Below are 19,821 nucleotides of genomic sequence, written 5' to 3' on the forward strand. Positions count from 1 at the left end.
CCCGGGGGACGGCACTGTCCGAGCACAGGCCGGCTTGCTGTGCACGTGCAGACTCGTGGACTGCTTAAGACCTGCGCCCCAGGGCCTCCAGCCCCCCAGTGGGAAGCAGCAACAGGCCAAATAAGCCAACAGCAAAGCACTGGCTACAATCCACTGGGGCTGCCAAGCTTTGTCCCCTCGCTTTTCATAAATCGATACTTAAAGGTGATAATTACTTTTCAAAAACTCCTACTTCTACATTACAGCGCCGCTGTAGCCACGCTGTTATAAACATTCAGTAAAGGCTCTTTTAATCCCCAGCGTCACAAATTCAAAGCCACAGTGTTCTGAACGCCACCACTTCACCCTGGAACACTGGCTGTGTGAACAAGGACGGGGGACCACCACGGGCGGGCAGCAACCCCTGCAAAGGCGCCCGCCCGCTTCTGAAAGCGGCAGCGCTCCGGACGGGAACGTACCGTTCTGGACGTGGGGGGCGCCGACGGGCTGGTCAGGGACATGATCTCCTGGATGGCCAGCCGCAGCTTCAGCCGGTGCAGAGGGTTGCTGATGCCGATCTCCCGCTGGATCTCCGTGTCCGACAGGGCGGACATGATGGCCCCGCTTTTCACATTGGCCCGGCAAGCGGCCACGTACCAGGCCGGCATCCCCACCCAGAGCTGGAGACAGGAAGTGGGGAGGCCAGAGGTTAGGCTCAGCGTAGGAAACAGACAGACTGTCACACCTGGAACATATTTAAACCGGGATGAAAAGAAGGCCATACCTCCAGCCAGACGACAACGGTCGGCCCGTCCCACTGCGCAAAAGGTAGACCTTGTCTGCGGGCTTCCTCGAGCAGCTCGTGCCTGCAAATGAGACGTGCAGGAGTCAGGACACCTGTCACATGCATGCGTAACACAAGTGAGCAGAACGCATGGGCACGTTCTCATCAGTCTCCTGCCACCTGCCGCCCGTCTGCTGAATGCCGCTGCGGCCTGTGACACAAAGAATGTCTGGAGCTGCAGCGCGGACCGACTCGTCACGAGCCTCTGAGGAACCCTCTGCTTGCGGGATTAAAGAATTACCAGCAGCTCGAACGACCCCGGCGGTCTTCACACCCAGGGCAGGCTCGCTCTCCCTTCTAAGCCGGGGGAGAGGGACGAAGGCAGAGGACACGTGCCTGGGTGGGAACGAGGGCGCCGCCTCTGAGCGAGCTTCCAAGGCGTCCCGCTCCAACGGTGCGGTTGCCAACAGCGACTGCGGCCTCAGGACCAGCGGTGGCTTGGATTCCGGCTAGTGCTACTCTAGCTGCTACGTAGCCAACAAGGTCCTCGTTAAATGATGACGCCGGGTCGTCCCGTGCTGTACCCCACAGGCTCTGCAGCCGACTTCAATCCCACCGACGTCTGCCGTGCCAGGCAGCACAGGGCAGCGCGTGGGGACGGGTCCTGGGCCCCCCAGGGCCAGAGATTCCATATGCCTGACTGTAGATACCCAAACCGTGCCTTACACCCCAGGAACAGCTTGCACAATGGCTTCGGCGGCTGAAAGTGCAGTCAGTGGCGTGAGAGGCAGCGCAACCGGCCTCGTCGGCCTCATTGGCCTGATCGCGCTTCGTGTTGTCTGCCTCGAGACTTTCTAAAAAGCACGAACTCTTTTTAAAAATGAAAAGCCTGGAAAACGGGACTGAGCTGAGGACAGGTCCCTTACGTCACCTGCCTAGACACCCCTGAGTCATTTTTAAATTCCTAGGTCATTTTCAGTCACTTTTCTGTAATAACGTCTACAGAACGTATCGCTGAGTCTTTTATTTCTAAAGATACGTAACAGATCTTCAACATATTCACAGCATCAGACTTTTCTGAAAGCTACGAAGTCTATGTACAATTAAAGATCACAATGGTCACATGAAATTTCAAATAAGTGTTCTGTAAGTCAACCTTAGGTCACCTGAAAATGTTCTAATCATCTAGGAAGAATCGTACCAGTGATGGTAACATTGTAGCGAATATCTTAACAGCTCAAGTAGAGTATTAAAAAAGAGCAAACTTTCCCATTCAAAATTAGCAAAGCCACTTGTAAATGAAGAAGAAACCGAGCCCACCCAGAACTGTGCCCGCACGGACTCGGGACAGCGCCGCGGGGCAGAGCGAGGGGGCGGAAGGGCCTCGCTGGGTGGGATGACCCATCCCTGCGCTAGTTAAACGCTACCTCGTTTCCTAAGGACAAAGTCTCCTCGAGGACAACAGCTGTGTGTACCACACTCGCAGGAGCCTTGTACGCCACAGGAGCAGCACAAACAACTCCGTGGCCGGCTGACCGGGGAGGCCCTGGTCTGACGGGCGGGGGAGCGCTCAATCCTGAGTGGCCCGGCCCGGCCGGGAGGCTTCTCAGACCCTCTGTGCGCCGCAGAGCGCCCTACAGGCGCTTTGCCAGAGACGTCATTCTTAATATGAAATGGCGACTCACTGTACATAAGGAATACTGGGTCGGAATCGGCCTTAGTTTTGTCAGTGGACACGGGTGCACGTCCTTCTGGCTTTACGAGCGGCGGGCGTTCCTGTGCACAAGAACCGTCCTAGTGCACGCGGACTTCTGGATTTCAGAGCGCGGACCCAGGGTCCCAGGGAAACTGGGATGAGACACTAGAGGCCGGACGACACGGCGAGACGCGGGAGAGTGGTGAGGAGGTGGAGGGGACCCGGCTGGGAGGGAAAGAGCCGGAAGCAACCTGGAGGCCGGAGGCGCGCAGGCCAGAGAGGCGGGGCCGGCTCCTCCGCGGTCCCGTCACACCCCTTCCTCGCTTCGTCCAGGAATCACACTTGTTTTGCCTGTTACACGGACTGGCCTGACGCAGAGCCAATGCCCCTCCTGTGCGACCGGTATAGACGACAGCTTCGGGGCCTCACCCACTCACCTGCCACCGGCCGGCCGCAGCTGCGGGAGGAACAGAGCGGGTGCTCGCCTAGCCCGCGGCAACGGCCGTGAGAGCACGAGGCCCGCCTTGCAGAAAATGAGCTCCTCTGGCCACCAGCTCCCAAGCCTGCGAAGTGAGGACCAAGGCGGCGGGCGTCTGAGTGCCAGGCCATCTCTGTATCCCGAACCCCCCGGAGCGGCAGAGCTGCGGGGTCGCACCCTGGGGACGGGCTGTGCACCCCCGCCTGGTCTCAGCTGTTCTTCCCTTCCCCTGCGAAGAGGCTGCTGTGCTGTCACTTTGCCCCCCTTACGAGCCGCGACCTCTGTTTTCAGAGGTGCTGCCTCCTCGCAGAGTCGAACAGAGGAGTGCGGTGGCCACGTGGTCAAGGCGCGCAGTGCGGGCCCAGCTGGGACCGACTTTCTCCCTCATGGACCGACTGTGGACCCGGGGGTGACCGTTAAAGCAGCGGTCTAACAGCGAAGCTCCCCGGCCCTGAATCGGAGGAGGAGGACACTGAGAAAGTCGCCAGAGTCTATGGGGGACAGGCACATGGAAGAGAGAAAGGCCATGTCGTCTGTGAATGACGAATGACACGCACTTTGCAACGAGGACACAAGCACGAGGGGAGACGAGCCTGAGCGTTCGCTGACCAAACACGACGGAGGCGGCAGCGTCCCCACGACAGCCTCCACGTTCTTAGGATGCTGGACACCGTGAAGCCTTGTCCGGAGGTGCGCGGGCCCCGGCTCCCTGGCGGGTCTCAGCGCACTCCGCAGGGGACACCGCACGAGCCGTCACTGCGGGCGCACCCACACCTCACGGAGACAGGCAGGGAGCGTGAAGAACAGGGATTCGGCTGCGCTCAAACGCTGTCGAGATCCTACAAACACCGCAGACACACCGCCAACCCTGACGGACAGCAATGCCGCCCGACTTCACCACGGCCATGTCCCCCACGCACTCACGAAGCACACCAAGCACCAAACCTGAAAACCGGTCCTCTGCCAAATTCACTAGGTTCTTAAACATTCTCGAAAACTGAATGCAATTGGCTGTGTAACTCTGGCAGTTAAAGGAACACCTCTGAGATAAACAGGTTAATAAAGAGACCATTTCTGAGAAATGTATCTTGAATCTATAATACCATAAATGTTCCAGTGTATTTGAACAAAACCTTTTCTGGATTAAGTTAAACTTTTTTTCACATTTACAAAAAAGGATTTTTCCTAAAGACAACGTTCTCTCCGGTTAACTGACAACCAGAATCGTCCACTGTAGTCAGACGAATAACCTTCGCACTTTGAAATTCCCTGTCGACTCACTAGCACATTCCAGAACCAGCCGTGCATGACCACAGAGTCAGACGACCACTCTCAGGCACTCGGTCACAGCTGCAGTAACATGCGGTTACAAGTTCAGAGCCGGTGCCACCCACCTGAACCTCACAGCTCCAGGGACACATCTACCATCAACACTGACACACGCACCCACGCACACCCCAGTGTGAAACCCAGCCACCTGCAGGGCCACACACACGGCAAAGGCTGTCCTCACACAGCCAAGTGATCGAGCACACGTACCTCCACAGAATTACAAAATAAATTTCAAAAACGGAGTGAAACCTTTTGGCCAGTTTATACAGTCCGTGATCCCACGTGACACACACACTTCCGGGACCACAGGGACCAAGGTGCACTGCCACAGACCTGGCTGTTTTTATCACAGTAAGTTTGAGGATGTAAAATGAAACACATCGGCAAAATCTAAGGCACAAAATCTTCCCAGCACGGTTCCAGGAGGCGAAAAGCCTAGTTCTAATATTAAGTGTCACAGAACCAAATAGCAACTACCCAGATTATTTTGTGACATTTTTATACAGTTTGCAGATAACAACTTCAAAACAGATGTTGTTAAGTGTGTTCTACAGACTTCCATCTACAATTCCTATGGTATTGTGAGCAATGACAGAGAACAAAATTTCACTTGAAACACTATCAATAGTGTGCCCGTCAAGATAATGATGATTTTTTAAAAAAGAGAACTAAAATGAAGCACATTTCATTAAAAAAAAACCAACTGGCAACTCCGAGGACGAATGGTGAAGGGGCTGCTCGTGGACAGGGTTGCCACGGGCTCCGGCGTGACCCCGCGGCCGGTGCCTGGGGTCCAGGGTCCAGACCAGCGCTGGTTTCTCAGGGCACTCGAGTGGCCAGATGATTTTTGCCATCATCAGATCGCAGAAGCCACCAGTTGCACCGTCGGCAAGGCCCGGTATCATGAGTCTCACCAGCACCTCCGCCTGCCCAGCTACTTATCTTGGCTTTGGGACGTGGTCAACCAATACCCCAGGTCGAGAAAAGTCCCCGAGAACTGCGCGCCCATGGTCCCCCTGTGTCCCGGGCATCACACGCTTAGGCCCTCCACAGAAAACTGCTCCACAGTAACGACTTATGTTCAGAATCGGGGCGATTCAGAATTAGAACTTAACAAACAGATTAAGAGTCTACCTAAAACCAAAAAAAAAAAGACGAAACCTGCTGGAGAGACAAAAGGCAACAGTGAGTATTTCCTGTTGGCGCTCTGGTGTGAATGGCCCAGTCTGCGTGATGGCACACACATCGCCGCAGTGGCCATGGCTGTGCACACAGTCACTGGCCTCTCCCACGTGGCTGTGCACATGTGTGGACAAAGCTGATACCCGAGAGCCACACGAGGCACGGATGGCGGGTGCCTCTGTTTACAGCTGAGAACGTGGACGCACAGAGATTCTAAGGGAGCTTCCCAGCGCCCCAGAGCCCCGCGCGGGCGCCAGGGTGCCGAACCCGACGCAGCCACGGCACGCACTCATCACGCGGCTTTCCAAGGCGGACGGGAAGCCACACGTCGGTCCTTTCAAAACTGCACAGATGCGCCCAGTTCTCCAGAGAGTAGTTTCACAAAGGCTTCGGTTAACCTCCCAGAACACACGTGCACACAGCTGGACGGCACATTTAGTAAGTGAACGTTAGATAAAAATCAGGCGCAACTGAAAACTGTTCAGGGGGCCGGACAAATCATAAAAAGCTTACTTTTTCTGAAGTTTGCGATTTTTTTCAGCCTGTCCTCCCAATTTGCTGAGTCCCAAGGCATCCTGACCCGAGTTTTCCGTCTCCGAGACGCCCGCTAGGAGGAAGCAGAGTGGCAGAGACACTGAGAGGAAACCTGACGTGGCCCGGGCGGCGCTCCCTAAGCAGGCAGGGCGGACGGGTGTCTGCAGGCCGAGCGAAAACGTTCTGCGGACCACGGGTCTGACTGCACGACCCTCCCGCCGGGACGCTCACGGGACGGTCAATACTCCAGCGCACGCGGGGCTGCCGTGCAGGTGAGTGGCCGCTAACCGCGGCTCTCTGGGTCGTGTGTGTGCCCCCCGTGAAGCCGCAAGGCTTCTGCCTCTGGGGGACACCCCGCTGGGACGGTGGACCCCACGTGCGGAGAACGGAGCACGGGGGAGGCAGGCGCGTGACGCCCCCACCCCCCACTCCCCACGGCAGCGAGAGGCCTGCAGGAGACACAAACCTGCCCCTGGTGCCTCCCTGCCCGCGAGCCCCAGGCGGCCCTTCTCCTTTTTGCCGAACAGGCGGCCGATGGACGACTTGATGCCCTTCTTCTTGGGGGCTTTGTGGAGCGAGTCCTGGCTGCTGTTGCTGCTGCTGGGGTTGCTCACGGGGCCGTCCTGCGAGCCTGTTGAGCTTTGGGGACAGAAAACGACCTTGAACAAGCGCCCTCACCGCGTGACGCCCCCTCCACGTGACCTAGAAATATAGTTTTGATGCCTGCTCATCAAACTTCACACTGGCGCTCCGAGCCGCCCCCTGGAGCCACAACAGAGCGCTTCCTGGGAGGCTGCGGCTCCCTGACTTGGTCTCCTTCCCAGGAAGCCCTGGCCCCAGACCCTGCTCAGAGGGCACTGCTGACTCCACCCCAGAGTCTCCTCTCAGCCGGCGGAGTTCCGCCCTGCCAGCAGCTCTGACCACCCCTCGGGTGACCGCGAAGGCCAGCGCAGTGAGCTCTGGCAACTGCCTGGCGCAGAACAAAGCGCCCAGGCCGCAGTCTGGGGGAGCGAGCATCGCTGAGGATGACCCAGTAGACCGGGAGTGGTGCGGGGCTCCCCGCCGCCCACGGGGCGCAGGGCTCTGAGGCGCTGCCGCCCCACGGGGAAGTAACCACTGGACACGTGCCACACGCTTGGCCAACGCTCCATCGAGAACGAAGAGAAAGTTCTCGGTCAATTTGTAGAATCTGAAGAAATGAAGGTTTCTAAAACGCTGGCATCATTTAACTCCTTCCTTTGCAAACCTCTTTGCCCAAACTGACACACCTCTTGCTGGGCTCCGCTGCTGCCCAGGGCAGAGGCCGCCTCCCAACGATGTCAGTTAAATAAACACAATCAACTGTTTTCTAATAAAAACAGTTTAAAATCAACTGTTCTTTTTTTCCAAGAAAAGATAAGTTTCTTAAAGCTGAAAATTAAAAGATACGTATGTTTCTAAATGGGGCTATGGACCTAAGCCACCCGCTCCTTACTTTCTGATGTCCCTGATGTCCTCGTGGCTGACCGTATGCAACGCTCCTTTGTGCAGCCTGTCTAATCGCAGGGACCTCGGGGAGGAAGGGGGAGAGGTTTCACATTTTATCGTTGTCTTGTCATCTCGTACCTCTTCTCGGGAAGCTGGCAACTGAGGGGTTGAGATGAGAGTAAAATCAGTGCATGATAAGCTGACAGAAACCTTCACACAGGCTGCAACACAAGCACAGATTCATCTGGAGCTCTAGCAGCTGCGCCTGCTGCCGGGTGCAGAAGCGTGTCCAGCCCAACGCCATTGAAAGGGTGGCCTTGGCTGCGAGAAGCAGGACCATGGAGCAGAGCCCGCTGTCCACGAGCCTGACCGGGTGAGCTTGAGACCTGGGCAGGACATGGACACGCCCCTTCTCCTGGGGCTCCACAGAGCCCAAGGGCCCACCCTCTCTACAATCAAGGGACACCACGAGGATGACCACGCCTTGACAGACCACAGATGACCTTCCCGCTCCCCACAGAGGAGCCGGAGGAGTGGGGTGGCGGGGCACGCATTGGTACTGAGCCAGTGCCATTCAAAGGACAGAAACCTCCTGGCATAACCTTCCAGAGCTTTTTGTCGGGGGTGGGGCGGAAGCAGCTTGTACCATGATCCGGTATCGTTTTTAGTAACGATGCAAATTACTAGAATCTACACAGTCAGAAGTGAAGGCAGCCGCCCCCCACTGCAAACGCGCACGTCTGCCTGATTCTGAGAACCGTTAGGTTGGGTGTTAGCAGCCTCTTGTGTGGTTTAGAGACAGTGTGTTCATGACGGCTTAGCTAAGGCACCCCAGGTGGTCACTAGACGATGAGCCCGAGACCCCAGCTGCTGTCTGCGGGGATGTGAGTGTGGGAAGGAGGTGGAGGTAACAGCATGGGGACCCGGTGAGCCCCGTCGGGTTTTGTGGGCTCAGGGTTCCTGAAACGCGCCCGCAAGCATCTGTGTGACGATAACACCTGAGCGGCCAGCTCATGCTTTTCTCAGGACTGTGCAGAGTCTCGACCCACTGTGGCCCCAGCGGCCCAGTGACAACCGGGTGGATCAGTGCAAAGTGGAGCCGAACGCATCCCACACATGACCTTCAGCCACAGCTGGGTGACTCTGCGTCCTCTCCCGACTTCTAATCACAATCATCAGACAACAAAAGGCTCTAATGGCTAGAAATTATCGATGTGAAACTCAGGGACGGATTTCAAATTCAGGTTAAAACAGGGATGGGTAATAACAAACAAACAAACAAACAAAACAACAAAAAAGAACAGGACAGGGCAGTGAGCCACGTGGCTGAGCTGCACATAAGCTCAACGGAGACCAGCTCCAAGGGCAAAGGCCCGCCTGGCCTGCTGGGAGGCGAAGAGTGCGTGTGCCCCTCCCTGGCCGAGGCCACCACCTGGCTCCACTTGTGCGCGCGTGGCACTGCCTCCCACAGGAAGCGTGCCCACCCAGGATGACGGCCTCCCAGACGTGTGCCCACGGGCCGCCTCGGACTCGACTCAAAGGGGGAACTCCCCGAGAGCCGGGAAGTCACCTCGGCGTATGGCACACGCCCAGGATATCGGGGAGGAGGGGGGCGGGTGACCGTGTGCGCACGGGCTGGCCGTGTGGGCGCCGTGCCGGGCACTTGGCACATCCTCCTGGATTCCCTCACAAGTACCCCAGAGCCAGGCCCTCGAACAGCCAGTCAGTGAGCTCAAGGTCCCACGAACGACAGGACCAGGCTGTCCCGTGCGGGGTAGAGCGACACCCTGCGTCCTTCCCTGAGAAAGCCTTGCAACCGAGGAAAACACAAGCGCGAGTCCGCAGGACAGAAGGGTGCGCTGCGCCCGTCGCTGGCATAAGCCGCTCATCTCCTCGGGGACGACGCGGACAGGTGCAGTCCACAGCCACCCGAGGAGCACGATTCTGTGGGTGTCTTCACCTCACAGGAGAGCTAACCGGGTCACCAAGAGGGCGAGTGGCAGGCCCAGGTCACAAAGCAATCGGTGAAGGAGCTGGGACTCGAGCCCGAGGGTGAAGCTAACCGGCCACCTTGAACTGCTCGGGCCAGGACTGTTCCCTGACTGTGCGGCTGTGCTGGAGCGCACGGTCAGGAAGGTTCTGGATGGCGGCGCAGGCTGGACCAGGGCGCCAAAGTTAGGAGGAAGACGTCCTAGTCAACAGATGTTTCTCACTGCGCTGTGCCTTCTCCGAGAACGGGGCCCGCTTCGCGGCCAGCTATCAGAAGAAGAGGCCCCGACTCCCTGCCAGGGACGCCGTGAAGGAGCCCAGAGCACCGGGAGAAAAGGCTCGAGCACAGTGAAGTGGCTACGAAATCAGATGGGTCCGCACCGCACTGTTTACTGACTGTGCGACCCTGGCCACAGCGTGGGGCCTCTCTGGGCCTCAGTTTCCATATCTGGAAAATGGGGTAACAACAGTGACCTGCATCTCACAGGCTGTTCATGAGATCAGGTAACGGATTCACAACAGCGCCTGGCATAGCAAGAGCATACTAAATGCTGCCGGCTGAGTATTAAAACTGGTTTTCCCAAATCTAAAATCTATGGCTCTGCTTCAACAATTCCGCATTTCCAAAACCAGAGATTAGAAGGCAAACAGGAGCGAGAAAGGCAAATTCTTGTGCTCGTCCCAGAGTTCTGTTCCAATGGAACAGTGTGAGACGTGCCGAGTGAGGCTCCACACTCCATCACAACGTCATTACTGGTCACAACTTCACAGTGTTTGTTTGTACGAAACGGCAGGTGCTCTTCAGTACGCCACAGAGAAACAGAGGGATGTTCGAGTGCCAAGTGTTTTACCTTTCTACGATGCTTCCTTAGATCACTAGGCTGACAGATGCATGCAAAGAAACGAAGAGAAAGCAGATTTACCGCACACTTTGAAGTTAAAAATTCAACAATCAGTACAGGCAAATATATTAAAAAGAGAATGACAGCACAAATATAAGTGAGGTAAAATTTAGAGAAAATATAACTGGAAATAGAACTTTTTCTTTTACCACAAAGTTTAAATATAAGTTATTCAAGATTTACTAGAGAAACACTACAAATTATTACCCAGGCAGATAAAATTCTATTACGACAAATAGGATCCATTAAAATAAAGCATTCCACATCACAAAGGGCCCTACCAGTTGTCTCTGCTAAGCCAAGCCTATTACTTAGTTTTCCTAATGAAAACGTGCCACATTCTAAAAGATCGATCTAACTGGTAAGGAAGTTACTGCAATACCTCCTGCAAAACTGAACTGATTAACTTTGGTTAATCGCCTAGTGGACATTAACGCAAAATCCTTACCTAGAGTTTGGCTTCAAACTTCTCAAAAAGAGATTTATTGATTAAAGCAGGGCACCTTATGAAAATATGTAAAAGCTAGCAGTACACCTGAAACTAATTAAAAAATGTTGCATGTCAACTGTAATAAAAGAATTTACAAAAATCAGAATTAGCATAATAGCAGGCGGACTCTTTACATTCTTAATTTGTGTGTTTTAAAGTCTATTAAAAGCATTAATTACGCATGTTCAATAAGCTGATGAAATTTATGTCTTAAATATAAACATCGAAACCAGAAAGCATATTATTTGTGATGTGATTCCATTAATTCTACACTTAGCATGTTATTTCTTTACACAAGAAACACTTCCTTTATGAATTACACACAGCCCACATAGTTCCGAGTAAAGCGACTCTGATCCATACAAATCACGCCTGTGTCCACATCTATTACACGGTGATACACTAAAATTCATCACTACTGAGGGGGAAAAGCACTATTTAACGAGAAATGAAGACAAAGTCCACTGATGAGCAGTGATTAAACACAGGCACACACTTTGGGCCACGCTGTCGCTGCTACCTGAGCACGCTGTCGGGGGTCACGGTGTGGGCGGGGGGAGGAGGGGCTGCGGTCTGGATTAACAATGATTAAACAGACAAAAGGGGGATGCAGGAAATCGAAACCATGTGAAGAAGCGGACGCGCTGTCAGCTGGCGTGCAGAATTATGAAAACAAGGGGAAAATGCACAAAACTGTTTTAACAAATTCTCTGAAAGGAACCGCGAGTGAAACTGTCAAAGTTTCGAGCATCAGATAATTAACTAATGAGGTAAATTATAAAAAGAATTTGTCAAAATACCTCAACACGGCTAAGACTTCACATGCCACTAAGATGACGCACGGTCCATTTAATTACATGCTGGCTAACGATGTGACTAATGACGAAAATGAACGGGAACAGGAAAAGTCAAAACACGGGCAGTTAAGAAGCAGCATGTTTTAAGTATGTAATGTGAGGCAACTGACACCATGCTCTCCCAAAACCTAAAAGCTACACGCTACACGCTGTCACCAAAAACCACAGGTCGCTGCGTTTCCAGATGCTTCTCTGGGAAACACGTGGAGCTGGTGTGGAGCAGGCCGTCGAGTGCACCATTAAGAGGGCTGGTTTGGGTTTTTTGTTTTGTTTTTTGGCTGCAGTACCTTGTACCTTGTCCTGTACCTTGCAACCAGGCACTGCTAAGGTAAAGGAAGAAGCCTCCAGGCCTCGACTCCCTGCACGCTATGACGGCTACACTTTGTTAAACTGTTACTCCTAGAAAACTAAAACGTTTCCCAATGTTACACAAGTAAAAACTTTTGATGAAATCAGGATGACATGCTGAACGGGGCCTCCAAGTGTTAAAATTAATTTGTCACTGTGCCATTTTTGAATACTTAAGTACTAGCTGGTTTCAAAGTCCTGAACCTCTGAGCTTAACAAATGCAGAGTACCTGATTCTCTCCTGAGTAAATAAAATACTGCAGATTCGCACTGTCCAAGACTCAACGCGGGTGTGCTGGGGAGGGGACGGCAGGGAGCGAAGGCACATACTTACCAGGGTCATGATACCTAGTCTGTCCACTTCCCGAGCTGGGCTGTGTGGGATCCTGCGTGGGGTGGACCGGCCGCTATTCGGAGGGGAGGAGCCGGCCAGCGAGGAAGCGGGGTAGGGGGGGATGGCGCTCATTGATCTAAAACGACCAAGGCTGTCCAGGCTGCCGCTGCCCACGCGACTCTCGATCTCCTCCGCCCGCTGCTCGGTGTTCTCCTTCTCCTCCTGTATCAACCTGGAATAAACCATCGGGTCACCCTTCCTGTACCAGCACACGAGCGTCTGCGACGAGAACCCTGTGCTCGCATTCTGTGTCGCAGCAGCAAACTCCAGTAACAGCTGCTCAAGCGACGAACACTCCAGCAAGGGTCCCCCTGATCGACTGTCCACAGACTCGGTTTGAGAAAGACACTAAGTACATCTTCCACTGGGTCTCAGAGCTGCTTTTGGCGACTTGCGTTGGATTTTACTCGCACCATGTTCTGCCGGGGCAGGGTGGCAGCTGTCTTGCTGCACAATGAGATGCAGGGATGTCACAGCTCTCACATTCCCTGTTCTTAAAGCAAAAGCTGCAATTTTTTTTTATCTATCAACTTTTTCAACGAGAAATCGGGAACTGACACAAAGAACCAAACGAAGTATCAGCTGATGGATTTCCCTCGCAGCCTCGCACGAACTGCTTGTCAACCACACTGCGTGCATCTGGAATTCTCCCTCCAACAGCAGTTTGAGTATCCGACAGTGCAAATTTTAATATTAAACTATAGGATTTTTGTAGTAACTTTCCCAATTAAAGTTCTGCTTATACATCCTGAAAGTATTTCCTTGTCATTGATAACAAGTCAGTGGATAGAATCTGCCACTTACATTAGGTCAACTTGTTGCATAAAGAAAGATCACTTTCACCTAACAATGCACGGTGAAAATCAAAAGCCCAAGTGTCTAATCCTTCTGTATTTCCCGCAACGATGGGGAAACAGCATTTCAGAGCTCTTCTGTGTTAAACACGGCACATGGAAAGCGAGTTTCTGAAGTCAAAAACGTAGGCAGCCCAACCCACTTTCCAGTGGAAAGCCTGCAGCTGTTTCCGGTGCTGACTCCAACCCTGCTTCCCCCTGCGGGCAGGAACGGACATCTCTACCTGCGCTCACAGGAACAAGACCTGGGTGGCAGCAGCTCTACCCAGACCCACCTCGGGGTCCCTGGCATGCGGCTGCATCGGTCTGACATGGCAGACCTCAGGGTGCCCTGGTCCCACGCTGGCCTGCGCCCTGTGCCCGCACACCTAGGGACCCCGTCAGCGCCCTAACCATTCTCTGGGTTCCATCCCACAGCTGGCCCTTTGCTGTGTAAATTTACTAGTGTAATTGCTAGGAAGGTCTCTGCAGCCCCACCTGCCACCCAGGGAGCCTCCCAGGTGCACACTGGGCTCCCCTGCCGAGCTCCCCAGCTGTGCCCTCGGCTTCTGGGGAAAGGGGTCGGGCACCTTTTGCCCCTCCACAGTATGTTGCACAAACGTGCCCACACCACACACGTGGAGAGGATGCCCTGGCTGGCTGAGTCTTATAATCGAGGGCAATTTCAGAACTTAAAATTCTTAAAACAGAATCAAAGTAGGTTTTATCATTCCAGAACATCGAGAAAACCCTCCTCGCGTGTGTTCCAGACATCTCTAAGTGGGAGAGGATTTCTCAGGGCCGCTGACGTGTCTGCGGGCTGTGTGCGACCACGTTTACCTGATCTCTTTGTTGATGGCGTCCAGCTGCTCCTGCAGCATCATCGCTAGGGTCTGGGCATCGGCCTGCCCACTGGGTGACAAGAGAGCAGCTGAGCTGAAGAGAGTGTCCCTGTCATCCTCGCCGTCAGACACGTCAGCGTCACTCTCAAATGCCTGTGCTACATTGGCCAGGACGCTGGCTTGCTGGGCGCGTTCCCAGTCCTGCTCATTGAGGGTCTGTACCTGCAAATTGGAAAGCCTAGCCTCAGCGAAGACGCACAGTAACACCCACACTTACGGCCCCTCAAAGAAATTAACAGAGGCTTAAAAAATCTTAAATAGAAGCCCAAAGATTCTGGAAAAATGAACCATGCTTATCAGCTGCTGGCATGTTAAGCACACAGGATTTGAGAAAAAGGGGAAGAAGCAAATCTACCACTCAGACGCCTCATGACAGTCACGTCTCAGTAGGATCGAGGCGTAGACGACAGAGGCAAAAACAAAAATCGAAAATTGACAGAACACCCCCACGCCACGGTCAGCCACACTAATGCAAGGGAGACGACACGTCCAGTCCACAGTGGCTGGGCTCGCCGCAGCTGCCGCGCCATTTCACTGACGTCACTGAGTGACTTACAGCTCACGGACTGGTTTCCCAATCCTCATGTTCTGAGGCTGGTACCAAGGAACACGGACAGACAGGGGCAGCAGAGCGAAGCCAGGGAAGCAGCCCTGGTGTGCTCCACGCGGGTTCTGCAGCCATGTCGTGGGGGCCATGCGACTCCTCCCGCAGCGAGGTCCTACCCATCCGCCCGCGGCCACTCCCACACTGTCAGAGCAATCTCAGGAGGGGGCAACAGCAGCACGAGGCTCTAGCGCCGTCTCCTGCTGGCTGCCACTGCACCGCAGTTCCCACCCAGAGCAAGTCCCCCCTGGAGCTGCCTCCACTCCTCCTCCTCCTGCTTGCTACCAGCAGGTTCCACCCACGGTCCCTCTGGCAAAACTACTCCAGCACTGTGGGCCTGGACCTGCGCCTTGGCTGCCCACTGACCTGCTCCCCATTCCTCCAAGCGCCTGGCTCGTTGGCTCCAGGCCCCACACTCTCTGGGCCTCCTGCCTCACACTCCCTTCTCGATCCCCATCCTCTGACACCTGGAGTCCACGGACCTACCCAGCCTCTACCAACGAGCACCCACTTGGTGACTTCGTCTTGTCTTCCGCTGTACACGGCATCTGTACACCCATGACCCCAAATCTTTATCTCTAGCTGAGACTTCTCTCTTGGGTCTGACCTAACATATCCCCTTGGACATCTGACAGGTCTGTCAACTTGAGCAGGACCAATGCTCCGGTGCCCCTCGTCTCAGGACAGACCCCATCCTTCAGCTGCTCGAGCCTGAACCCTGCAGACCTGGCTCGTCTGTTTCATCCACTCTCCAAGCCGTCGGTGCACCTGCTGACACGACTTCGTATCTCCAAATGGTCACTTCTCTTCCCTCCTTCAGGTCTTTGCTCAGAGGTCACCCTCCTGGTGACACCGCACTGGCCACCCAATTTAAATGATTACTCCCCTCCTCATGTTACAGCTCGGGGTACCCCGGACTCCCTTCCCCTGCTGATTGCCGTCTAACATTCTGTGGTGCTTTGAAGTATGCTCAAGAATCCTTCGGCACCCCGCCCTTTGAGAGGTGGAGGCTACTTCTCCCTGCACTCCCGAGTGGGGACAGGACCTAAAAATTCACTCTAAGGAACAGAACGCCATGGACGTGGAGGCACGCGGCATCCAGACCAGGGCACTGAAGGCTCTGGGGCTTTCTCCTTCGCCCTCGGAATGCACCGAGGGACGCCACTGCCACGGCGTGAAGACGCACGCGGCCCACAAAAGCCTACGTGGAAGGCGCGGAGCCCTCTCACCCACAGCCAGGTGAGGGAGCTGGCGGGAACTGGCGGGCACAGCGTCCAGCCCCAGCTGAGCCTCCTGAAGGCTGCGACCTCGAGAGGCCCAGCCAGAATCATCTGCTACCACGCTCCGAAGTGCACAGCACCGTGAGTTAGTCATGCTCATCGCTGAGCTGCTGCAGGCTTTGTAGAAACTCGCAGCCATGGCGACAGAAAGCGAACGCGCGCGCCATGTTTTGCTGGCCTCTCCCTGCGTGTCTCCCCACTGCACTGTGACTGCTAGGGGTGCAGGCCTTCCGTCTGCTTCTCATTCACTGCTGTAGCCCTAGGTGTATAATGACACTTGGCCCAAACTGTTCAATGAACACAACTGCTCAAAAGACAGCAAAGTACACAAAGATACACGCTGTGAAACAGACAAAAGTACAAAAGCATTTGATCTCCTTCCTAAACGTGAATCCTTTTCACTAAATGAATACTGTGACCCCTGAACAACGTGGGGGTGAGGGACACGCTGGGGAAGTACAATAAAATATCTACACACAATTTCTGACTCCCCAGAACTGTAGCCACCAGCAGCCCGCTGCCGACCAGAGCCCGACAGCATGAATAGTCGATGAGCACGTGTTCTGTACGCTGCACGGATCACGTACATTCTCGCGACAACGCTGGAGAAAAGAGGATGCTATCAGGAAAACAGATTTACAAGGCTGCACTGTACGGACTGATACCCTCGTTTCTGTAAACTGTTTACAAGCTGGCAAGTCTGCGTGTAAGCTGACTGGCCGGTTCAAACCCGCGTAGTTCAGGGGTGACCGCACTGTACTCCCTCACTCCCCGCCCACGGCTGTGCCGACTGGCGGTGTGCCGCGCTCAGGTCGTGTTTTATCAGAACTGCCATTCCGGGGATAAAAGCAACATACCCTAAAACTAAACTCTTGGCCAGAAAAAGGAAAATGGATGAGGGGCAGACAGCAAGTGACCTATCTACACTTAATTCCAAACCCAAACCGGTGTCCAAATCCGAGGGGTGGGGCGGGGTGCGCCGAGGGGCGGGGCCTTGCCTTGGAAGGCTCGTCCCGCAGCGCAGCCAGGCGGCCTTTCTGGGGGCGCCGCAGCACCGCGCCGCTGCTGTAGGACTCTGTGGGGCCATCTGCCATGGGGAACCGGAAGTCCGGGACGCTGCCCAAGTGTGGCCGGCTGCAATACACAAAGGGAAAGGTCACGATGAGAAGAGTGAGCTGTCGTCAAGCCGGAACCTGTCAATTTTGGGGGACAAGCAGCTGCAGAGAAAAAGGTCCCCACGGAGCACGTCTTCCACTCGCACATGGCAACCGCATGGCGCTGCCCCCTGCCAACGTTTACTCCTCTGCCCCGCAGGAGGGCCCTTCCTATCTGGGGAGACCGACGCGGGTGCTACGGATATGAGCAGATGGGGTGCAGCCGTCACGTCCAGAAAAGAGCTGGAGCCGTCCGAGTTCTCCCGGGCTGCCCAGGAAGCATGCCTAGGCCACTGCTGACCTCCGCCGGCCCTGACTGCCCCGTCTGCCCGGTCCCCACGCCCCTCCGCCTGTCAGGCTGTCTCAGTGCCCCAGAGACCACTGCAGGAGCCTCTGGACCACAGCTGGAGCTCAGGGGACCCGGATGTGGCAGCTTGCTTTCACAGCTCCCAATCAAAACCCAGACCTGTGTGCAACCAGACTGACAGACACTCCTCCTGAAGAAGTCTCCGAGACAGCTGGCTGAGGCCTGAGCACCCACGAGGGAGCCGCCAGCCATTCACCCCAGGAAGGCGTGGTTGAGAAACAGGTGGGCACGCCCCGCCCCCGTCTAGTGAGCCCGTGCTCTCTGGGAGAGAAGGGCAGCTGTCTGCATCCGCAGCAGTCCTCACAATCTGGGGCAGGAAGGCCACCATCTGATCAGAGGAGTTCAAGGGGTTCCCGCCCCCCGCGCCCGTGCGCACAAGCTGCAGACAGGGCCAGTGTGACGTGCCAGCCCACCGCCCGGGTTCACACGGCTCCACATCTCCTGGAGCGACGTCTTCTTGAAGCACCGCATTGGGTGTGGTGCGCGTGCGACCTATCACATCTGGGATCCCTCTAGCCCAGCCCTCTGCGCCCTGCGTGCCCTCGCTCCTAACCAGGCTGCCCCCTTCCAAATCGGGGGTGAGCTGGGTGCACTCCAAACTCCGCTTGTGGCTTTGGACGGTTCTTGGAGCCTCTGCGCCCACAATGCCCTGGGCTCCAATACCCTCGTCCAGGCTGAGTGCCCCCGGCCTTGCCGCTCTCATCTGGGCCTGAGGCGCCTTCCCCTCGTCCGCTCTAGGTAAGGAAGCCCAGCACCAGCCTCCTCCTCCTCCTCCTCCTCCCTCTGGGAGCTCTCTTGCCGGAGGGGGCCACAAAACAAGACAGCTGACTGCACTGCAAGGTCGTGCCAAATAAGCCGAGCTGGCCCGCCTCCCCACCAAGGCACAAGCCACGACCACCGTGCCTCGTCTTCCCCGTCTTCCCCATTGCTACAGCTCCCACAGCTTCTCTTCTAAGCCACTGGGCGCACAATCTCTAGGGCAAACCCTTCCTCTGTATCCAGCCTCTCCAGCCCTGTCTCCAGACCACAGACACGTGTGACCTTGGCCATGACTAGAGCACACAGCTCCTCTCTCGTCTCCTTTCGCTTTTCGTCACACACGTTGGCCCGGCAAACAAGCGCAGGGCTTCTCCATCTGCACCCCTCCGAGTTCCCGCGCTGGCTCCCCTTCCTCCGTCACTCAAACTCCAAAGAGAGTGACAGACGCCACGTCCGCTTCCCCTCTATCCGTTTAACCCCACCAAATCAAACGCACGTCTGCCGTGTCCACCACACTAGTGACGCCAGCCTTTCACCACCCAGGACTTTCATCGGCAAACCAAGCGACTATCTCTGTCCTGACCCTCCGCCCGGTCCCCTCTGCCCAGTCCCCTCCGAGAACACAGGCTCTCCCTCTTGAAGTTCTGCCCCCGGTGCTGTCAGAGACAGGCAGGCTTCTGGCTCTGCCTCTCTGTAACTGTCTTCACTGATTTCTCTTCTTTCTAGAAGCAGGTTCAGCAGAGACAAACACAAGATACTCCAGACGTTTGCAAAAGCAGACACGTGAACGTTGCCGTTAATACTTCAACAGCCTGTGCTGGCGTTTAACCCTCGTGTGATGAGTTTTTACAAAGAAGCAGAAGAAAAGTTTAAATCCCGCAATGAGAATCTCTGCCTCTGTGACAACGATAAGCCAGGCGACCCACCCACAGCAGCTGCTCAAAGTCATGTTTCAACAGACTTTAAAATGACTACGTCAACCTTCAGAAAGGACAAGGACTGCACTGAACACACGACGTCAGGACCCCGCACACGTCGGCCCCCTCGGCGATCACCGCCATGACTGTCACTCCCAGGTGTGCGGTGCTTCATCCGGCACCTTGGGCCCTGTCCTCCAACCCCTACCCCATCGGTGCCATACTCTGTGGGGTCCCCCGTGTGAACACACCCAAAGACGAACTGATCACCCCCATTTTCCGGACCTCCCCCTGTGTTTTGCATCTGTCACCAACACAACCCCCTCTCCCTGGCACCAAACCCAGAACTCTGGAGTGATGCGGTACTCCGCCCGCTCGCCTGCTGCTAAGCCACAAGGTCCGTGGGGCCGGACCATGAGCTGTGTCCGGTGACACGGGCTGAGACGTGCTGGGCACCGTACCCGTGGTGAAGGGGAGCGCCGCGCAGCCTCATCTGGTCCAGCTCAGCCCTCAGCGCTTCGACGTTCAGCACGAGCTGATCCTACAAAACAGCAAGTGACGCCCACTGTAGCA

The 19,821-nt window shown here is 55.3% G+C and overlaps 1 protein-coding gene across 3 annotated transcripts in view; it reads right to left on the reverse strand.

The window, feature by feature from the left end:
- The window catches only part of PPFIA1 (PPFI scaffold protein A1), a 74,618-nt gene that overhangs the window by 14,338 nt on the left and 40,459 nt on the right, over positions 1-19,821 (reverse strand). For all 3 annotated transcript variants that reach the window (XM_039840592.1, XM_039840590.1, XM_039840589.1), the window contains 9 exons: positions 19,710-19,789; positions 17,050-17,185; positions 14,106-14,329; positions 12,373-12,604; positions 7,460-7,611; positions 6,452-6,624; positions 5,965-6,058; positions 764-845; positions 459-659 (listed from right to left, as the gene is read on the reverse strand). In XM_039840592.1, coding sequence (XP_039696526.1) covers positions 459-659; positions 764-845; positions 5,965-6,058; positions 6,452-6,624; positions 7,460-7,611; positions 12,373-12,604; positions 14,106-14,329; positions 17,050-17,185; positions 19,710-19,789 — 1,374 coding nt within the window. The remainder of the gene's footprint in view (positions 1-458; positions 660-763; positions 846-5,964; positions 6,059-6,451; positions 6,625-7,459; positions 7,612-12,372; positions 12,605-14,105; positions 14,330-17,049; positions 17,186-19,709; positions 19,790-19,821) is intronic.

This window comes from Pteropus medius, unplaced genomic scaffold (genome assembly GCF_902729225.1).
Source record: "Pteropus medius unplaced genomic scaffold, Ma_sr-lr_union100, whole genome shotgun sequence".
Classification (NCBI taxonomy): Eukaryota; Metazoa; Chordata; class Mammalia; order Chiroptera; family Pteropodidae; genus Pteropus; species Pteropus medius.